Consider the following 18,919-nt stretch of genomic DNA (forward strand, 5'->3'; position numbering starts at 1 on the left):
GGGCCAGAACGGGCTGATCTGGCCTGTGACTGCATGCAGGTCCTTTTTGTCATGTGCGTATGTTGGTTGAAAGGGGAGTGATATATAGGATATTCGGACTTATCCTCGAGCATTATATCTGTTGTAAAGATTTAAAAACTTAGGGGGGACTACCCCGTAACGAGCATTAGACCGGCGGCCCTCGCCCCAAGCTTGCCATGTCATGTTTTGCTGCTTGGCTCGAGTCCTGCCCATGGTTTGTCCCCTTGCAGACAAAGCCTGGCAAAGTTGATAAGGGGTGGGCAGGTCCCCAGGGTGGCTGGGGTGACAGCAGCACACCAGCCCTCACTGCTGGGGACCCTTGTCCAGCTGTAGTGGGCTGAAGCTCACCCAAAGGGCTGTGTCAGTAGAAATCCCCATCTGGCACCTCAGCTGTGACAGTTTTGGGCTGCAGGAGGGGAGGTGAGGCTGCACATACCAGCATCACCCCCAGGCCGAGTCCTCAAGTCCAGCTACACCTTAGTCCAGTCTAAATACAGGCTGCTGCCCAAACTGGCAGCTCTGCCTCCCCCCTCCAGCCTCTCATCCCTGGCACTGGCCGGGGAACAGTGCTTGTGCTTGGGCAGTAATTTGGGGATGCTGCTGCCTCCATCCCCTGGGTAAAGGTCTGACCAACAGAGGACGTGCTGAAGTTCAGTCATCGGCCAGTCCCACCACATCTGTCCCTGTTGGTGCCTCAGGGAGATGGGATGTGAACATTAATCTGATCACTCAACTAATTTGTTGCTGTGACTTCATGAAAGGTTTGGGCCAAACTCAGGTTTGAGTCTGATTTTCTGCAAAAAGAGAGTTTCTGCATCTGGAGCACACTTGGGCTACGGGGTCCCTCAGCAGCCAGGTGCTCTGTGAAGGGGTCGGGATCCTGGCCCAGGATATGTGAATGCCAAAGGTGTTTGCAGGATCTTGGGTCCCAGGGATGCTGTTCCCTGCAGCTTGGTACTATACTGGAGGCAGCATAGTGACCACATGGGTGCAGCGTGGTACAACCTGACACAGCCCATTACTGTGGGTGCTGAGCCTGCCTGTTCCAGCCCTCCAGGCTTTGATGGGGGCAAAGAGCGCTGGGCAGGTGCCCTGGGCATTTTGAGGGCAGCAGGAGGGATCTGATCTCTGTCCCCTCTCCTGTAGGTCACCGCTGCGTGTTTGAAGAGCTGTGGTGCCAAACAGAGACACGTTCCCTCATCAGCAGTGACCATCTCATCCAGCCTTGGGAAGAACAGCCCACCATCACCAGACTCTTCCTCAGCATGCCTGGGCAGCCTGAATATCCCCTGGACCCTCCCTGTGCTGCTGCCAGCTTGGGCTCCCCATTGGGATGAGTCCTCAAGGGTCACTTTGTCCCCTTCTGAACACCCCCACGGCTCACTGATGCTGCAGCCTCTCCGAAAGGCATCAGAGAGGTGACACAAGGGACTCTGGCAGTGACAAGCAGCCGAGCAGGGGGATTGAAGACTGTGAGAGCCGTGTTGGTGCCAAAGACATCCCTCCACCCCCGCTGGAGTGATGCCAGCTTCTGCTTAGCACCCAAGAAGGGATGGGGGATCCCCTCCACCTTCACCACCCCATTGCCTCCACCGGTACTGGCTCTCCTGACCCGCAGGATCCTGTAGTGATGTGATTGGGGCCCTGCGGCTCAGCAGCACCCACCGCCTACCCCACCAGACACCTTCAAGACCCTCGCCCACCCATCACACTCCGCCATGATGTGCGAGGTGATGCCCACCATCAGTGAGGGGGACCCTCTGGGTCCCCCACAGGGCTCTGAGGCGGATGCCGACTTCGAGCAGCTGATGGTGAACATGTTGGATGAGAGGGACAAGCTGCTGGACAACCTGCGGGAGACCCGGGAGACACTCTCTGTCACCCAGAGCCGCTTGCAGGAGACCCTACGGGAGCGTGACCAGCTCCAGAGGCAACTCAACTCGGCACTCCCACAGGTAAGGATCTGGCCCTGGGATGAGCAGGAGCTTTCATTGAGGCATATAAGGGCAACTGGCTGCTTGGATGTGGTTTTTTAGCTCATGCCTTTAGGAAGATTGACCTGGTGTGAGAGTGGTGATGCTGCTGAGTGTGTTGCACTTCATGCCAATAGTAAACTCTGTAGGTTCTCCCAGGCCAAGCCACAGCCAGCTTGGACATCTCCCCTTCTCCTCTGTATCCCTTGTTGGTCTGTGAGTCCATGCAGGGAGATGTGGGGCTGCAGTCCCTCCTGTTGCACCGGAGAATGAGTATGGAGAAGGGGCAAAACCTTCCCGAGGACACTGCAGGGTGATACCAAGGCAGACATGGAGCCCGTGCTGGGCCTCTGGGGACAGCCTGTTAGGGAACAGTGCCTGGGGGGCAGATGTCACATTTTGGGTAGCAGATCTGGCTTGCTGCCTCCAGCCAGCTCCTTGGGATGTCGGGAACTCCTCGGTTTCATGAGCCCATGCTGGCATTTCCAGCATTCTCAGATGGGGTCATTAATCACAGTCCTTCCCACTGCTGGAGGGAAGGCCCCGCTCCCTGCCCCTTCCCTCACCAGCAGGGCTCCTTTCCATCAGCCCCATTGCCAGGTGGGACAATGGGATTCTCTTTGTCTTGAACTTGGTCCTGAGAGGGGACCCTGAAGTCAGAGCTGGGTGCAAAGTGAGGATTGGGACATTGCAATGTGCTCATTTGTTTCCTGCACTGGAGCAGATGGGCAGGGGGCAAGGAGGCTGCCAGATGTCTGTGCTCAGTGAGCAGCCCAGGGCAGGAGGAAATCAGGGCTTGCCATGAGTCTGCTGGGGTTTCTGGTGTTGCTCTGCTCCTCCACCTGCAGGACCCACTCCAGGTACTCCAGAGACCTGGACTTGAGCTTGGCCTCCACAAACATGCTCAGGTCAGAAGAGGATGAGGTGGATCAGCATCACAAGGCTGTGCAGGGTGGATCCAAGCTGCCCAGCTTCCCTGTGGGATCTTGTGGGGTGGCACACAGTGTCCCGAGCAGGAATTGAGAGGCTTTTTCATGCTCCATTGTGGATGTGATATGGAGAGGAGCCCCCAGACAGGGGAACATTCAGCCGTTTACATCCATTCTGACTGGTGCTGAGACCTCAGATCCTCTTTGCCTGGATGCTGAGGTTTGGAGCACCCTAGGGAGATGGGAAATGACTAATGGATCAAAACTGGTGGTACAAGCCAGGACAGAGCTTGGGCTGGTGGCTGGCCAGCTCTTGGCATCCCTCCTCTGCTCTGTATGGGGAAAAGCAGCTTGGGAGGAAAGCAGCCTGTGCCTCCATGCACAGAGCTGGGCAGGTCCTGGCTCTCCCCAGGCTGCTGAAAGCAAAAACCCAACAGTGCTTCCCCGGGAGCTCCGGGAGTCACCACTGATGAGTTGTTCACTGTGCTAAGATGTGCTGAGGTGTACCCAAGCGTTGTGTTAAGTCAGGGTCCCCACCATGTCCTGTGTGTCAGGGCTCATGCCCCCTCTCCTCCTGGCTCCCCTGCCAGTGCACACCAAAGAGAGCAAGCCAGGTCACCCTGAGCCCACACTGCCCGCCCCACCACAGCCGCCTCGGATTAAGGGACCACGTGGATTTAGTCTCCACTCCTGCTCCAATAAAAAGTCCTCGGTGCCTCGGCACGGGCAGCGTGCAGACGGACAGAGCAAACTGGGTCAGTACGAAGGGACTCGGTGGCAGCGCTGCACCCACGAGCCCGCTGGGTGCCCCAATCCAGCCGGGGCTGCCTCCGGCTCCCTGCACCGTGGTGAGGGATGTGATTAGGACGGGTGGCAGATGGGGAATTTCCCTGAGCTCCCGCTGCCTCCCGTTTCCCTGCCTGTCCCTATGTGGGCAGGGGGGCTCTGCGCCCGTGCACAATGGCCCCCAGTGCCCGCTGTGCCACTTGCCCTTGGGGCTGCACCGGCTGCCCTCGTGGGAGTTGAGGGCTCGTCATGAACGTGGGGAGCAAATCCAAAGGCGCTAACCTGCCCAATGGGATTAATCCCAGCATGTGCATGTACCAGGTAAGCAGGATGCGGCGGGTCTCTTCCCCAGGGCACTGCGTGGGGACATTCCAGGGGTCTGTCCCATCCTCTTCTTCCTTCTTTGTGAGCCCTTTTGCCCAGGAGCTTACTGCAATGTGTCAGACTCCCCTGGGACAGGATTCAAGCTGGATTGCTTGAATAAACCTTGTTTTTTGGGGCAGGGTTGGGCACCCAGGGTTATGGATAGCCACCCATGAGACTAACAGCCCTTCCCCAGTGTCACCAAAGAGCCACATTCTGGCTGTGTGGAGGAGGGGGTGGATGGTGGCAGGGGGACATGGCACTCTGCATCCTTTCAGGGTGCAGTGGCAGCTGGGTGCTGCTGTGTTGGCACAGGATACAGAGTGCCAGCAGAGCCATCAATGGGGCAGGCAGGGAACGTGTGTCTGGTGCAAATCCATGAATGGGGCAGGCAGGGGATGTGTTTGTCCCAGCAAACCCCTGCGTGGGGCTTACAGGGATGCTCCCTGTAGTTCCATTCCCCCTTGCCCGTGTGGGGTTTGCCACATGGCCGAGCCATTCCCCCCACTAATCCATGGGGACATCCCTCAGCCCCTAAAAGGCAGAATTCCAGGGCGATTTCCCGGGGAGACTAAGCTGTCTTAATGCTTCCTACATGATTTATTTATTCATGTGGGAGCACTGAATGCGACTTAATCAGACTGAAAGCTCTCGGCTCCAATCCCCCTGCCCTCCCCACTTGTGCAGGGGGCGTGTGGCCGAGGACCAAGGGGTCTGGGGTCTGAGTGCTCTCAGCAGCCCCCAGGGGCTCTGGCGTGGCTGCCAGCTCCCTCCTGCCTGGCCACTCAGCTCGGTTTCTCCTCTGCTCTCTGGGTGTAGGTACAAGGATGCAACAAGTGGGGCTCCAGGTGTATCCAGATGTGTTCTGGCATAGGGCCCTGTGTGGGATGGCACTCCTCTGTCCTGACAGGGCTTGGGAGTTTGACAGGAGTCTCTGTCCCCAGCTGTGTCATGGGGAAAACAGGCTCCCAGATTTCACAGGGGCTTGCTGTGCTGAGGGGTACTGGTGGCCGCCAAAAGCTCCTGCAGTTCTTCCTTCTGGGCCCTGCTCTGCTGTGCCTTTGCTGCCTCTTGGGGCTGGCTGGGGAGCTGAGAACTGGGCTTTTTGGGGTGTGCAGACTCCCTAAGACTCCCTGAGCTCCCTGGAGATCCCCCAGGAGCTGGAGGGTGTCCTGGCATCAAACAATCACCCCAGATTCCTCCCATTTCATTTAAAAATATATCTAGAGAAAACACTTTCAAAAAGCAGCATGAAAATAGGAACTTCTTACCCACTGGATAAGACCTTTGAAGTGCCTCAAGATTTTGGGGAAGGATGGAGGGATCTGGCAGCTCAGTGTTACCGTTGGAGCTGGCTTTGCTCCCACAAGACCAGGGCACTGAGGTGTTGGATTCCTACTTGCTCATCTGCACCGTGCTCCTCCCTGAGCAATCCTGGGTGGAAATAAACAGTGTGACTGCATCTTGAGAAGGGAGGACACCAGTTCCCCATGGATGGCCCCCGCAGAGTCACAGTGCTGTAGCCAAGAGATCCAGAATGTGCCACTGCACTGCCTGGTGTGGAGGGTGGGTGATGGTCAAAGCCCTGCGTTTACCCAGCAAGATTTAGTCTTTTTAATCTCATGCTACACACTGCTGTGGTTGTGTTTATCCCCTTGACTGTGACTTAGAGCTTTCTTGTAATTTTTCACTGCTCCTGGGACAGCAAGGAGGAACCAGGGTGATGACTCTGCCGACTCCCAGCACGGACAGACGGACAGATGGGGCTCCATCCTTCGTGTGCTGAGTCAGCAGTGCTGATTTCCCAGTGTGGGCGTCCTTCCCACATCACCCTCCATCGCACGCCTGGCCCGTCAGGAGCAATCACTCCAATTAGGGGCTTTAAAATGCCATTAATCCTGCAGCTGGAGCCAGTTTGTTCCCAAGGCCGGCGTGCATTGGAGCAGCAGCCACGCTCCTGCTGCAAACAGGGGAATTTTGCTTGCTTTGGTGCAGTCTTGCTGCATCCTTGTCTGTGCTGCAGGCGACACGGGGAAAGGCAGAAGATGTCTCTGGGCTGAGGGCTTTTTCATGCTACGAGCCTTCTCTCCATGAGCTTCCTAAACATCTCCTTGCTTTCCCAGTCATCTCCATGTAGGTGGTTTCTGGCCTCCCTCCAGCTCTTCCCCGTTGATGCAGCCAAGGGGGAAGACCCCAAACCCTGAACATGCCTGGTGCTGACCAAAGATCTGAGCCCTCAGCCACAGCCCCCTGCTTTAATACCTTGTGTGGTGCTTCGGGTCTCCCTCTCTGATCTGATGGTGAAAATAGTATCTGTCCACCCTGTTCCCTCCTGCCCCAGGGCTTGGGGCTGAGCCCAGCCAGTCATGCTTTGAGTGGTTTGGTTTGAACCCAAATTAGCCACTTCCTGGGCTGCTGGGCTTCCCACAGGGCTCCCAGGGACTCCCAGGGCTGTGTCTTATCATCTGTCCTTTGATCAAAGATCAGGCACCTCTCCTTCACTTTCTAATCCATTTATCAGTGTCCCTGCTTAGTTTGAGAGCTTATTGGAGCCAGGGACAGTTGCCTCTGCATCTCCTGGAATACTCCTGGCTGTGGCCAGGACAGAGGAAAATCACCCAGATCCCTTTGTTGCCATTTTGCTGGGAGTTTGAGCAATGGCATATCTACGGATGGGGTGAAAGCTGCACTCCACGGTGTGACACTGCAGCCAAGAGCTGGGGACAGCTTGTCCTCATGGTCCCTAAACTCAGCTGGTGCCCAGCAGTGTCCCAGAAGCAAAGTGGCAATGCTAGGGCAGACGTCTGGCACATCTGGGGCTGATGGATGTAACTACAGGAGGGTGCTGAGTGATTTATTCCTATTTTTTTACTCCTAAGGCAATAAAATCAGGCTTGCAAGTGCCCCCAGTCCAGTGTACTCAGCTAACCCTTACTGCTGTCCCATCCCACTGCAGAGGTGTTGCTGGTTTTGGTGGTAAAAGTTCCTTTTTGCAAACTTTCCCCAAGGAAGGACAGTTATCAGGGTCTCCTTTATTTGCCATGGGATGCTTCAGTCCTGGCAGCCTTGCTGGGACACACAGCACAGGATCGAGCCAGCCATTCCTGGCAGGGTGGAGGGCTCAGGGAGGAGCACCCTGATGGGATAGGCTTGGGCAGGAGCTTTGTGCTGTGCCCAGGAATGGAGCCACCACCACGCTTTGACCCGCTAACCATGAATTGCATCGGGCTGGCTGGAGTGGGGGCTGCCTGCCTCTCTCCAGCAGATTTTCTCTCTCTTTTAATCTCCTTGTCTTTCGGGATGAAAGCCTGATTGCTGGTGCAATCTGTACAGCTTGGCCAGCCCATGTGGGCTGTGCAGGCAACGGGGGGTGAGGAGGGCTGAGCACTGGCAATCGCTGTCCCCAGCATGGCATCCCTCTTCCCTTCCTGCCTCCGATGTCGGTCCCATCCATCCCACGCTGCACGTAGTCCTGTTCACCCCAGTGGGGAGAGCATCCACGTCTGCAGCCCTGGTTTCCCCTGCCAGCTGTGGGGCAGAGCAAGAGGTTTCCACCCTTTGCAGCTCTGGGGAGCTTTGGATTCACAGCATCCCTGCCCTGATGCTGGGAGAGTCCACTGCCAATGTGTCACCTGGTGCTATATGTTGGGCTGCTGAAAGACATTCCTGGGGCAATCACGGCTGCTTTTGCTGAGCTCCTTAAGCCTTACTGCCTGTCTCTTGGTGTATTGAGGGACCGGGAGAGTGACATATCCCTAAATCTGAAGCATCCAGTGGTGCACGGGCACCAAATCTGGCACCTCTCACTGCTGCTCTTACATGCTTTCTGCTCACTGGTGCTCCCAGCCCTGATATAATCTGCAGGGATGCTCACGAGCTGCTCGCTCTTACGCGCAGCGCTTGCATAACCCAGCGGTGCGCACGCACATGTGTGTGGCACTGGGCTGTGCCGAGCCGTAATCCCCATTGGCTGGGAGAGCACGGCTGCAGCAAAGGCTCGGCCGGCACAGCGGTCTCCTGGGGGGACTGGCTCAGCAGTGGGGTTCACTGTGCTTTGGGGGGCTGTGAGATGGTCCAAGAGCAAACATGGGATGGTGCCTGGGCACGGCAGAGGGTGGTGATGGAGGTTTGGGGTGCTGTGACTGATTTGGGAGACAACTGAAGGGGACAGGGATGACCCCAGGCCTGGAGTGGTCCCTGGGGAAGTGATGGGACAGGAGTGGGTCTGGAAAGGAGCCAAAGGACTCAGGCTCTGGGGCGATGCTGGAGCGAGGATGTTGGGTGGCAGCAGCCCTGAGGTGTGGTGATGGGCAAGAAAGCAGCTATTTATAGGGACGATGACTGACTGGCTGCTGTGGTTGCTCTTTCCCTTCCTTCACACTGTGGCATGTTTGGGTCCTGTCCTACTGTGGGGTCTCAGCATCACCAGTGACACCACCATCTCCACCAACCCCAGGCTGAAAGCCACACCAGTGTGAGTGGTTTGGAGAGGAAAGGGAAAGGGAAAATCTAGCTGGGACAAACAGAGGTTAAAAAGCTCTTGGTTTCTTGGAGGGATGTCAGCTGTTGCAAAAGGTTTCACTTTGAGCTGAGCAGAGCATTTGATTCAACCTAAGCCTCAATGTTTTGCTTCAGTTTGAAGGGGTTTTATTTGTTTAACTTGAAAATTAAAGTGAAAAAGAATTTCATGCTGTAAAACGGCTCTCAGCCCCCAGTCAAAATTTGGTTTGTTAATGCTCAATCAAATCCTTCTCAGCTTCTTCTAAAACCCTTTTCCTTTTTAAGTTCTTCTCAACAACACTGTGAAACTGGTGTAAATTCATGAAGTGTTTCATCATTTGCATTTTTCACCCAAAAAAATCCCAGCTGCAAAATGTCGCTTAGTCCTGGCACTGCTTGGTGACTGAAAGAGCAACTGGGAGCAATGGAAGAGTGTGCCTGGGCTAACCCAGGTGCTTGGTTTTCGGTTTTTAAACGGGAATATGAACTCTCCTGCATCCTAGGAACTTCAGAGTGAGTTTCCTTTCTCCTCGGACACAGTCACAAGCGCAATTGTTCTGTTTCCAAAGGATGTGCTGGCTTTGCAGCTCTACTTTGGCATCACTCTCTGCACAGCTCTTCCTTGCTGGCTGTCACCTCCCTGGAGGGAGAGGTGGCTGGAGTGAGAACTGGTGACATCTGCCACATCTCCTGCTGTGCCCCATCTCTCAGCTGGGATTTGGGGCTTAGGGGTGCCCTGTAAGAAGCCCCATGGGGTCCCACTAGACTGGGGCAGATCTTGCTCTTTTCTTTGGAAGGAGATTTTCAGTGATGCCAGGTCCTGAGGCTGTGGTGGAGGCTGGCTTGGGGCCAGGGGACCCATCCTGGCCAGCTGTGGCTTTGTGGTGAGTTTTAGCCTGATGGGATGCTCCAGGGTGGGTACTCTGCTGGGTAGCTTCAAGGGCACAGTGGGGATGAGAACATACTGGTGGCCTTGACTGGGTTGCTTTAAATGCCATTGAGTGCCTCTGGAGCTGTAGAGCAGTTTCTTGTGTCTCTGGACAGCAAACCAGATGAATAAATTTTGGCATGCTGTGTTCTCCCTTGTCCAAAGCACTTAGGGAAGCTAGGAACAGATCACCTCCCAGCCCAGATGTGGTTCTCCACTGATTTCTGTGTTCTCCTTGGTGTCACCGTCTCTCACTGGTTGGGTTTGAATGGGAAGTGCTCTACACTGGAGGTCCCAGCAGTGGAGCCGTGACACTGGGTCCGTCTCCATCCTGCTCTCCCTGCTCATGGCCGTGCCCTGATTTCTACAGGAGTTTGCAACACTGACACGGGAGCTTAGTGCATGCCGGGAGCAGCTCCTGGAGAGGGAAGAGGAGATCTCAGAGTTGAAAGCCGAGCGCAATAACACTCGGGTAAGCATATAAAACCTGCTGTCTGACTTTCAGTCCTCAGAAATGTGGGACACCGCAGGCTGCTGGGCCGACATCGGCATTGGCAGCCGTCGGGGTGGTGAGAGCCTCACGCTTTCCCTCTTGCAGCTCTTGCTGGAGCACCTGGAGTGCCTGGTGTCGAGGCATGAGCGGTCCCTGAGGATGACCGTGGTTAAACGTCAGGCCCAGTCGCCGTCCGGGGTTTCCAGTGAGGTCGAGGTGCTCAAGGCGCTCAAGTCACTCTTTGAGCATCACAAGGCGCTAGATGAAAAGGTGAGACAGGCTGCTGGGACCTCTCCCGGCTCGCTCCGTGAGCATCCCCTGCTCAGAGCTAACCTCCCAACCCTCTCCCTCCCTTGTTCTTAAGCTGGGTGGTGACATGAGGTCTCTCAGGAGGAAGGTCTTGGATATCCAAAAGTTACAGCACCCTCATTTTATGAGCTGGTGGGGCTGCTGCATGAATGCTTTGGGTTTGAGGCTGTCCAGGATGGGGAACTTGCTTCCCCAGGTCACTCACATGGTGGTGGTGAGTGCTGGCATTTAGCACCCTGGTTCAGTCTTTGCAACAACTCTTATTCCTCCTGATTCATTTGCCTCAGGCATCTCCTTCTTCTGCTAAAAGATGTCTTCAAGCTGCCCTGGCCATAGGTCTCCAAGAGTGAGCTTGGCCCAGGTTGTTCCTCTCCAACATGCTTTCACTCTCCCAGGCAATGGGCTGGAGCATCCCTGAGGCTGTGCCCTGGATATGAATCCACCTGAGCCTGGCTGTCAGCCTGACAGAAAGGGGTGGGAGGTTGCCTGGATCCTGGGTATCGCCATCACGGATGAATAATGGTGTTTCCTGTTGTCTTACATGACTGCAGGTCAGGGAACGCTTGCGAGCAGCCTTAGAGCGAGTGGCAACCTTGGAGGAGCAGCTTGTGGATGCCCATCGGCAGGTAAGAGGTATTTGGGCAGCCTCCCCTGGGCCCTTGCTGGGGTGCCTGCTGGGCTGGGACTGTTACATTTGTGAATTCGTGTTGAATTAGCTGAAATCCCACCCTCAAATGGTCATGCAGATCAGAGAAATGGTGTTTTGGTATTTTTAATGTAAGGCTTTTATTCTAAAATTGCTGTTTACATTAAGAATTGTCTGTAATTAAGGAAATCTTGTAAATATTCTGAAAACTTTTGTCTCTCAGGCAAGGTTGTGTCTTTTTGCTGTTTGGTGTTTATTTCAGTGACAAAAGCAACCTGGACTTGGATCATTTTAGGGGACTGAGAGTGACTTGGGATTTTCCATACCTCAGCAAAGACCCACACCTCACTGCTCCAAGCACCTCATCCTTGCTGGGGCCCTGGCATGGGAATGTCACTGTCCCCAATATCTAGCCCTTTTTATCTTGGCGAGATATTAACCCTGTTTTCCTTCCTGAAGTTTGTGCCTAGCCGCTACTGCCAAAAAAGAAAGAGCCATCCATATAGCCTCTGCCTGGCCAAATTTTGCTCCTTTTCCAGTTCCCAGGATGTGTCTCATAGTACTTCCCCAGACTCAGCCGGAAGGAAGTGCCTGGCCTTCGCTCACCTTGAAGGGACCTTTCTCCATTCTTCTCCAGCAGAGCAGGGTGTGATATGTCACTGTTTATCCCCTGCTCCTGCTGGCTATGTCTGCACTGGCTTTGGAGTCTGGCTGTAAACTAGTGAAATGAGTTGGGAGGGAGTCCTGGGATGCAGGGCCCAGGTCCCTGAGGGCTCACCAGGAAAATCTTACAGCTGGGGTCAGGTTCTTTGCAGGCCTGTAGCAAACACCATTCTGCCCGTGCAAGATGGACAGACTTCATCCTTCATCAGTGCTGAGCCTTCACAGCACCTCTGCCTTCCCTCTTTTCTTCACCCTAGCCCTCCACTTCTTCCCCAGCCATAGGCAGTAGCTGAATATGACAGTGGTTGGAGACCTGGGTGCACCAGGGCTGGCCTCACCTGTGGCCAGACCAGCTGGTCTCATCTGCTTCCTCTCATTAATTAAGCCCTGTTGTCATGCAGGTGGCGGCTCTGCAGCAAGGCACCACGCGGGAGGCCCCGGCGGGTGAGCGGGATGAGAGGGAGCCCAAGGAGCCAGCACAGAAGCTTCCCTGGAAGGTGAGAGCCCCAGAAACCCCTGCTCTGAACATGCTCACCGAGGCTGTCGTTTCTTCAACCCTTTTGTTGCTGGCTTCGGGGTGCTGAAAACTTTTTTCCGTCTCCCCTGGGTCTAGCCCGCTGGGAAATGCCCTTCCTGATGGATCCAGGCCATTTCTGAGAGGAGGGGAATTTGTGCTCCTGCTCGGATGCTCCTAGGGGCTCTGATTCCAGAGATGCTCTGGGAAGCTCTCAGCCATCCCTATTCCATCGTGCCTGTGAGAAGCCACATCCCTGGCTAGCAGAGACTGTTGACAGAGGGTCTCAGAGCCCCACATCCCCACTCCCCACCACCCCACTGGGTCCCTGCAGGGCCATGTTCCCCCATTGCATAGCTGCAGGCAATGCTAGCCCATGCTTTGGGGCAGCCCAGCATCTGCCTCCCTCTCTGTTGCCTTGCAGCGGCTCTCCAACGGCTCCGTCCACCCGGATGATGAGGCAGGGCGGGTGGTGGAGCTGCAGGAGCTCCTGGAGAAGCAGAATTTCGAAGTGGTCCAGGCCAAGGAGCGCATCTCTGCGTTGGCTGCCAGCGTCACCGAGCTGGAGGAGGATCTGGGCACCGCCAGAAAGGATCTGATCAAATCAGAGGAGATGAGCAGCAAGTACCAGAGGGACCTCCGAGAGGTTAGACGCTGCCCTCTCGCACTGCCGAGCCTGTTGCAGTTGCAGAGACATTCACAGCAGCTTCTGTTCTGGGTTGGGAAGGGATTGTAGCTCCTGTTGCATGCAGGGTAAAGACCTGTGTTCCCCAAAAGAGGCCACTGCCTTTGGGAGATTGTCCCCCTAGCAGGACTTCCCTGAGGTTATAAGCAGACACTGAGATATCCAGGTGTGCTGCAGACCTGGGCCAGTGAGCTGTGTCCATGCTAGAAGGTTTTTCTGTGATTGCTTGACTCTCTTTATCACTCTCCCACTCTGCTGTCCCTCAGCCCCACATGAAGCAGGGTTTTCATTGCATGCTTGGACTTGGGGGTGTCCCAGGCTTACAGGAGCTGGGTTGGCCAGTTATTCCCAAATTGGTGGTCACATATCAAGATATAATAGCCCCATCACTTCCCCAGGCTCTGGCTCAGAAAGAGGACATGGAGGAGAGGATCACCACACTGGAGAAACGCTACCTGGCAGCCCAGCGAGAAGCCACCTCCATCCATGACCTCAATGACAAGTTGGAAAGCGAGTTGGCCAACAAGGAGTCCCTGCACCGCCAGGTACCAAAGCTGGACCCAAAGACTCCTCTCACCACCCCAGGGACTTGGGAGGGAGAAGTGGATACTGGGGATGGGACAAGTGGGCAAGCCTTGGTGCTGAGCAGCCATCCTGCGCTGTCCCGCAGTGCGAGGAGAAAGCCCGGCACCTGCAGGAGCTGCTGGAGCTGGCGGAGCAGAAGCTGCAGCAGACGATGCGGAAGGCGGAGACGCTGCCCGAGGTGGAAGCGGAGCTGGCCCAGCGCATTGCTGCACTCACCAAGGCAAGTGTGATGGGTGTTCAGGGACCAGAGCCAGAGGGGACTGCAAGAACCAGAGGAAGAGGCAGGTCTGACCACCCCCTGCAGCGATGGAACCCCTGGCAGGCCCAAGGCACCTGCTCTCATTCCCAGCCTCTGAGTTTTGCTATCCTCTGCCTCCCCCATGGCTGCAGGGACAATGCACCATTTTTTAAGCTCTCAACGTGTCCTGAATGCGTGGGGTTTGCTCCCTTTCCTCAGCTCCTTTCTCCAAAGCAGAGATGGCCCTGTCGGTGCTGGGACCACTCTGGGATGAGGAGGAAGAGGAAGGACCCAGGCTGGATCTGGGAGAGTGCAGGCCTGGAGGGAAGTGTGGATATGGCGAGCCCTACCCTTCCCAGGCACTGGAACGGGTGCCTAGTCGCTCACAGAGCACTTCCATATCCTATCACCTTGCTAGCAGGGCTGTCCTGGGCTCACAGCACACAGTGAACCGTGGCAGGGATGCAGGCAGTGGGAGAGAGCGCCACATCCCAGGGAAGGATGTGGGTGCAGGAATGGAGGGAGGGATGCAAGAGGGCCCACGTGGTTTTGGGGAGCGTCATCCGAGAGGGCTGCTCTGCTTTTCCCAGGCAGAAGAGAGGCACGGGAGCATCGAGGAGCACCTCCGGCAGCTGGAGAGTCAGCTAGAGGAGAAGAACCAGGAGCTGGCCAGGGTAAGTGCTGGGAGTCCTTGCAGGTCCTTGGCTCCCTGTTGCCTTAGTGACTGGGTACCCGGGCACGCCACAAAGGGCTGTCTTGCTGGTGTCTCTGAAGCAGCAAGAGGAGCCTCATCCCCATCCAGGATCTCTTAAACTAGAGCCACACAGGAGCTGTGACACTCTCTGCTGTGGTTTCCCCCTCTCCCAGGCATCCAAATCTTGCTGTTAGCTGTCTACATCCACTCCTCTCCCAGCATCACCCCCTGGAGCAGCTGGGACCCCAAATGCAGGGTGGAAGGGGAGACTCCAGCAGCTCTTCCCACAAGCCTAGATCAGCAGCAGGGCAAGATGGATGGGCACTGGGAGCAAAGGGTGCTGCCCCTCAGAAAGCCAGGGAGGCCGAACTGATGTGTCATGGGCTGCACAATCCCTGCCATGCTCCTTAGCCCGTGGCTGGGCTGTCCACGCAGGAGGCGGAGATGCCCCTTTCCTGGGTTGCCCAGGTGGAGTGTGTGCCCCTGGAGAAGTCCAGGGTTGTTTTGGCCTAGGGCAGAGACTTGGAGAGACCGTTGCAAATCCAGAGGATTTGATGATGATGATGATGATGATGATCCATTGGGGTCTGGGCTGTGCCCCCATTGTGGCTGTACCTGTCAGGTGCACTTTTTCTTGAGGGTCAGGCTGACAGGATTTCTTGGGATCCTGTTCTCTCTCTTGTTCATCCTTGGCTGGGAAATGGCAGAGACCAGCAGAACACCAGTGGAGGGTCCAATCTGTGCTGGAAGGGCTGGATTTGTCCCCAAAAGCTGGGCCTGGTGGATCAGCTCTGACACCACCAGGAGGCATGGGATGGCAGGAGGGCACTGAGCCCCTCGTGACAGGAGGAGCAGTTCTGCTGGGTCTGACGTGGCCAGTCGCTCTTTGCCGTTGCAGGCCCGCCAGCGGGAGAAAATGAACGAGGAGCACAACAAGCGTCTCTCGGACACTGTGGACCGTCTGCTGAGCGAGTCCAATGAGCGGCTGCAGCTGCACCTCAAGGAGAGGATGGCGGCCTTGGAGGAGAAGGTAGTGGCTGGGGGGGTCTTCTGGGGGGCTGGTTGGGGGGTGGAGGGGCCCGCAGCCCCTCCAGCGTGGAGCCCTGGCCAGCCACAGCACAGAGGTTTGGAAATACCTGTGTGGGGATGGAGAAATGATTCACACACAGGACACCAGCCGGGCACTGGGGTTGGTGGGAGCACAGGGAAGCGTGCTCTGCATCACACCCTTGCCTCTGGCTGGCTCTTGCTCAGCAAGACCCACTCCCCACTGTCTTTCACCTCCACAGCAGCAGGATTTGTCCTGCTCTGTTCCCTCACTCCCCTGTGTCTCCTCCAACGCAGCCTCAGCTGCAACCTGTGCCTGGCTGTCGGAGCAAAACCCTAGTGCATTTTGCAGGAGAAAATGCAGCGTTCATTCTCTTCCACCTCCCCATCCTGTCCATATGCTGCCTTGAAACCCTCCTGTCTCCCAAGCCCAGACTGATATGCCTTCTCCAAGCCAGGGCAGAGTCCATGAGCAGCCTCCCAGATCCCACCACACTCCCCCCGGGTACCTGGGCTTTCCTTTGAGGAGCCAGCTGGAGTTGCTGCTGCCCCAGCGTGAATGCAATTAGTTGGGAAAGCAGGTGTCTCAGAGTAAGGATTAACCTCACAACACCAACGGGAGGTCAGCCCTTGATAATTCACCTCTATTTGGTTTCCTGCAGGGACCAGCCTCCCTTTAGCAAGTCAGAGCACAGAGGAGTTGCATCTCCCAGCTGATCCCTCCAGATCCAGGTCTAACTCCCTGTTGCTCTGCACCTCCTGTCCCCGACCAGACCCAAATATGTCAGCATGTCCAGTCGTTCAGCAGATGTCTGAGTGGCTCTGGATAAAAAGCAGGACCCAACACACAGGGCTGAGTCCAAATTCCCACCCTAGGAAGGAACAGGGATCAGAGCAGTGGTGCCTTGAGAAGGGGCATAGTCTGCTCCAGGCTGCTGCTGGCACTAGCTCACCCAAGAGAGCTCCTCCAGGTCTTCTGTGGGCAAAACTGATGCTGTCTGACTGCCAGCACATCCTAAAAAAGACCAGTAGGTCAGGCAGCTGCAAACATATGTTCTTTTCCCCCTGCTTATTCCCTACCTTAGATGTAGGGAGTTTTTGCCCTTTATTCAGGTGCTTGAGGAGTTGATCTCCTCTCAGACATATTTCCTAATCTTCAAGCCCTGCCCATCAAATCTCTAATCGCTGTTTGCCCTCCATGACCATGCCCTGGCCCTGGTGTGGGGCGGGAGATGGGCTATGGCAGCCCTGCTTGAGGAGCAGGAGGTTTGTAGAGGAGACTGGTTCATGGGCAGCCAGGTGAGGGACAGATCAGGGAGCCATTGCCATCCCTCCTGCCAGGCATCCTTCACACCATCCACGCATCGATTCCACACTGGCCATCCCCGGGAGGCCACATGGCCGTTTTCTAAACGGTCTCTCTTTTTCTTTCCTGTTTTTGTTCCCCTTTCTTTTGTTTCGTTTTTCAAAGAACACATTGTTACAAGAGCTGGAAAATACCCAAAAGCAGATAGAGGAACACCAGCACGACAAGGTAAATGCCGCTGCAGGGAGCCTGCTCTAGTGACTGCGCTTCCTCGCTCCTAATCCCCGGCTAGTGGCAGTGGCGCCTCCTAAAATACCCTAGTTTCGGAGGAGCTGGGATCCCAAAGCGCCCAGCAGCAGGAGGCCACAAACTAACCCACGCAGTGGCTGGATGGAAGCTGCCACCCACCTCCCCGGAGACCCCCGGTTCGGTTCCCTAACAGGCACGTTCTGTCCCGTCTCCATATTTCTATCATGCTCATCCATCCCCGACCCCCTGCCGAGGACAGCAGCGAGGCCAGGGTGGCTTCGCCCACGTGTCTAGAGAAGGGTTTACCCCAGTGCTCTTTGGTGCAGCCTGGCTGTGAGGGACAGTGCTGCTCAGACAGCCATGTCCCCTTCACCCCCAAGGCTTTCTCACTCAAATTGGTGGGAAGATCTGCTCCATGCCCAGCTTGCAGAAGGCCCCGTAGGTCTTCATGCCTCCCCTGCTCTCAGATAAAGCATCTAAGTAGGGTCTGCAACACGAGTCCACATTGGCCTGTGCTGGAAAGCTTGAGGGCTGCAGCTTTTTGAAGCAATGGGAGCTTTTGGGATGTGCCCCATGTCTCCTGCATGGTTGGGAGGACCAGGGGGTTGCTTTCCCCCTTGCCCAGGGCCTTGCTCTCCCAGATACTCCCTGCCCACAGTGAAGATGTGTGGGCACTGCTCGTGCTCCCCGGCCATGGCTGCTCAGCTCAGAGCAGAGCTCAAAGTCTTGCATGATGCTGCCTGCATGTTACCCACCCTGGTTCAGTCTGTTTGCCCACGGGTCTGGATCCTGCTGTGCCTGAAGGATCCCATCTCCACTGCCTCCCTGCCTGCCTGCAGCCTCCCACCTCGCATCTCCCGCAGGACAGCACGGTCACTTAGTGCAAGTGCAGGTTCCTGATGAGGACAGGGCTGGCAGCGGGAGGGACAGGGCCAGCATCAAATTTGGCTAGCGAGTCTCTCACTGCCAGCCCTTTGCCAAGGCAAATGTGTCTGTGTGGTCTGGATCAAAACCAGAGCACCCTAGTGGGACCAATTTTCCTTTGTCCCTCAAACCAGCATCGCTTTGAGCACACGTGTGTCTGTCTGTCTGGCCTGTGGTCACTCCCCTCGCAGCATCGCCCCAGCATCGTCATTCACTGTTGCCTGCATGAGCTGTTTCTTTACCAATGTGTCAGAGGTGCTTTGAACCTTGGACAGGGATTTTTAAAGGGAATATAAACCTGGAAATAGCTAAGGATGTGGATTGCCCCAAACCTGGCTGCTTTTCAGAGTAAAACCAACCTCTGTCTGTCTTTTGTCTCCCCGAACAGCGACGGTTGTCCGATGAGATCGATAAACTGAGGCTGGAGGTCGATCAGCTCAAGACCAGAAGTGGGACATTTGTGGAGACCGTGCACACAAGGTAAAGGCTGACTGCCAAAACCCTGCCAGCCTGTGCATGCCCCACTTCCATCCCGCACCCACGCTTTGGGGGCCTTTTGATTTTAGGGCCCCAAGTGCTGTTGGCATCAGGCATTTCTGGTTTCACGAAGCTGAAGCCAGCAGGGTTGGCTCCAGCTGTGCCATCCCCAATGCAAATCTGTCCTAGGATGAGACACAGACCATTGAGAATAGCCCAGCCCAACTGAATGGCCCAAAATTTGCTCTTCTAAGGGCAAAAAAATGCTGGGCATCGTTTCTTTTTCCGCATGAAGGCCTTAGGGCTTAATTTTCTATGAAAGCTGGTTGTTCACCAAATGCCTTTCCCTGCTGTGATGCTCTGGGGATGGGCTGGTGGAGAAGGAGGAACCTCTTTTTAGATGTTGCAGGCAAAGGAGAATGACCACCCCATTTTTTCCCTTCCTCTCTGCAATGGTTCTCTCACATCCTTTCATTTAAAGTCAGCTGGGAGATAGGGAGGTCGTAGCCCAGAGGACCAGGAGAGGTGAATCCAGTGGGTCTCACCCTCCAGCACTGACTGGGGTACCCAGCACTGCTGCAAGAAACCA

The 18,919-nt window shown here is 55.8% G+C and overlaps 1 protein-coding gene across 2 annotated transcripts in view; it reads left to right on the forward strand.

The window, feature by feature from the left end:
* The window catches only part of PPFIA4 (PTPRF interacting protein alpha 4), a 58,812-nt gene that overhangs the window by 24,807 nt on the left and 15,086 nt on the right, over window positions 1–18,919 (forward strand). Inside the window, exons 2-13 of one of the 2 annotated variants that reach the window (XM_074925375.1) lie at window positions 1,168–1,976; window positions 9,871–9,972; window positions 10,099–10,263; window positions 10,854–10,928; window positions 12,013–12,108; window positions 12,550–12,771; window positions 13,209–13,355; window positions 13,481–13,619; window positions 14,228–14,307; window positions 15,226–15,357; window positions 16,846–16,908; window positions 18,242–18,333. In XM_074925375.1, the coding sequence (XP_074781476.1) occupies window positions 1,740–1,976; window positions 9,871–9,972; window positions 10,099–10,263; window positions 10,854–10,928; window positions 12,013–12,108; window positions 12,550–12,771; window positions 13,209–13,355; window positions 13,481–13,619; window positions 14,228–14,307; window positions 15,226–15,357; window positions 16,846–16,908; window positions 18,242–18,333 (1,550 nt within the window). In that variant the 5' untranslated portion in view covers window positions 1,168–1,739. The remainder of the gene's footprint in view (window positions 1–1,167; window positions 1,977–9,870; window positions 9,973–10,098; window positions 10,264–10,853; window positions 10,929–12,012; window positions 12,109–12,549; window positions 12,772–13,208; window positions 13,356–13,480; window positions 13,620–14,227; window positions 14,308–15,225; window positions 15,358–16,845; window positions 16,909–18,241; window positions 18,334–18,919) is intronic. The other variant, XM_074925378.1, reaches the window with a different exon arrangement.

Source organism: Athene noctua, chromosome 23 (assembly GCF_965140245.1).
Source record: "Athene noctua chromosome 23, bAthNoc1.hap1.1, whole genome shotgun sequence".
Taxonomy (NCBI): Eukaryota; Metazoa; Chordata; class Aves; order Strigiformes; family Strigidae; genus Athene; species Athene noctua.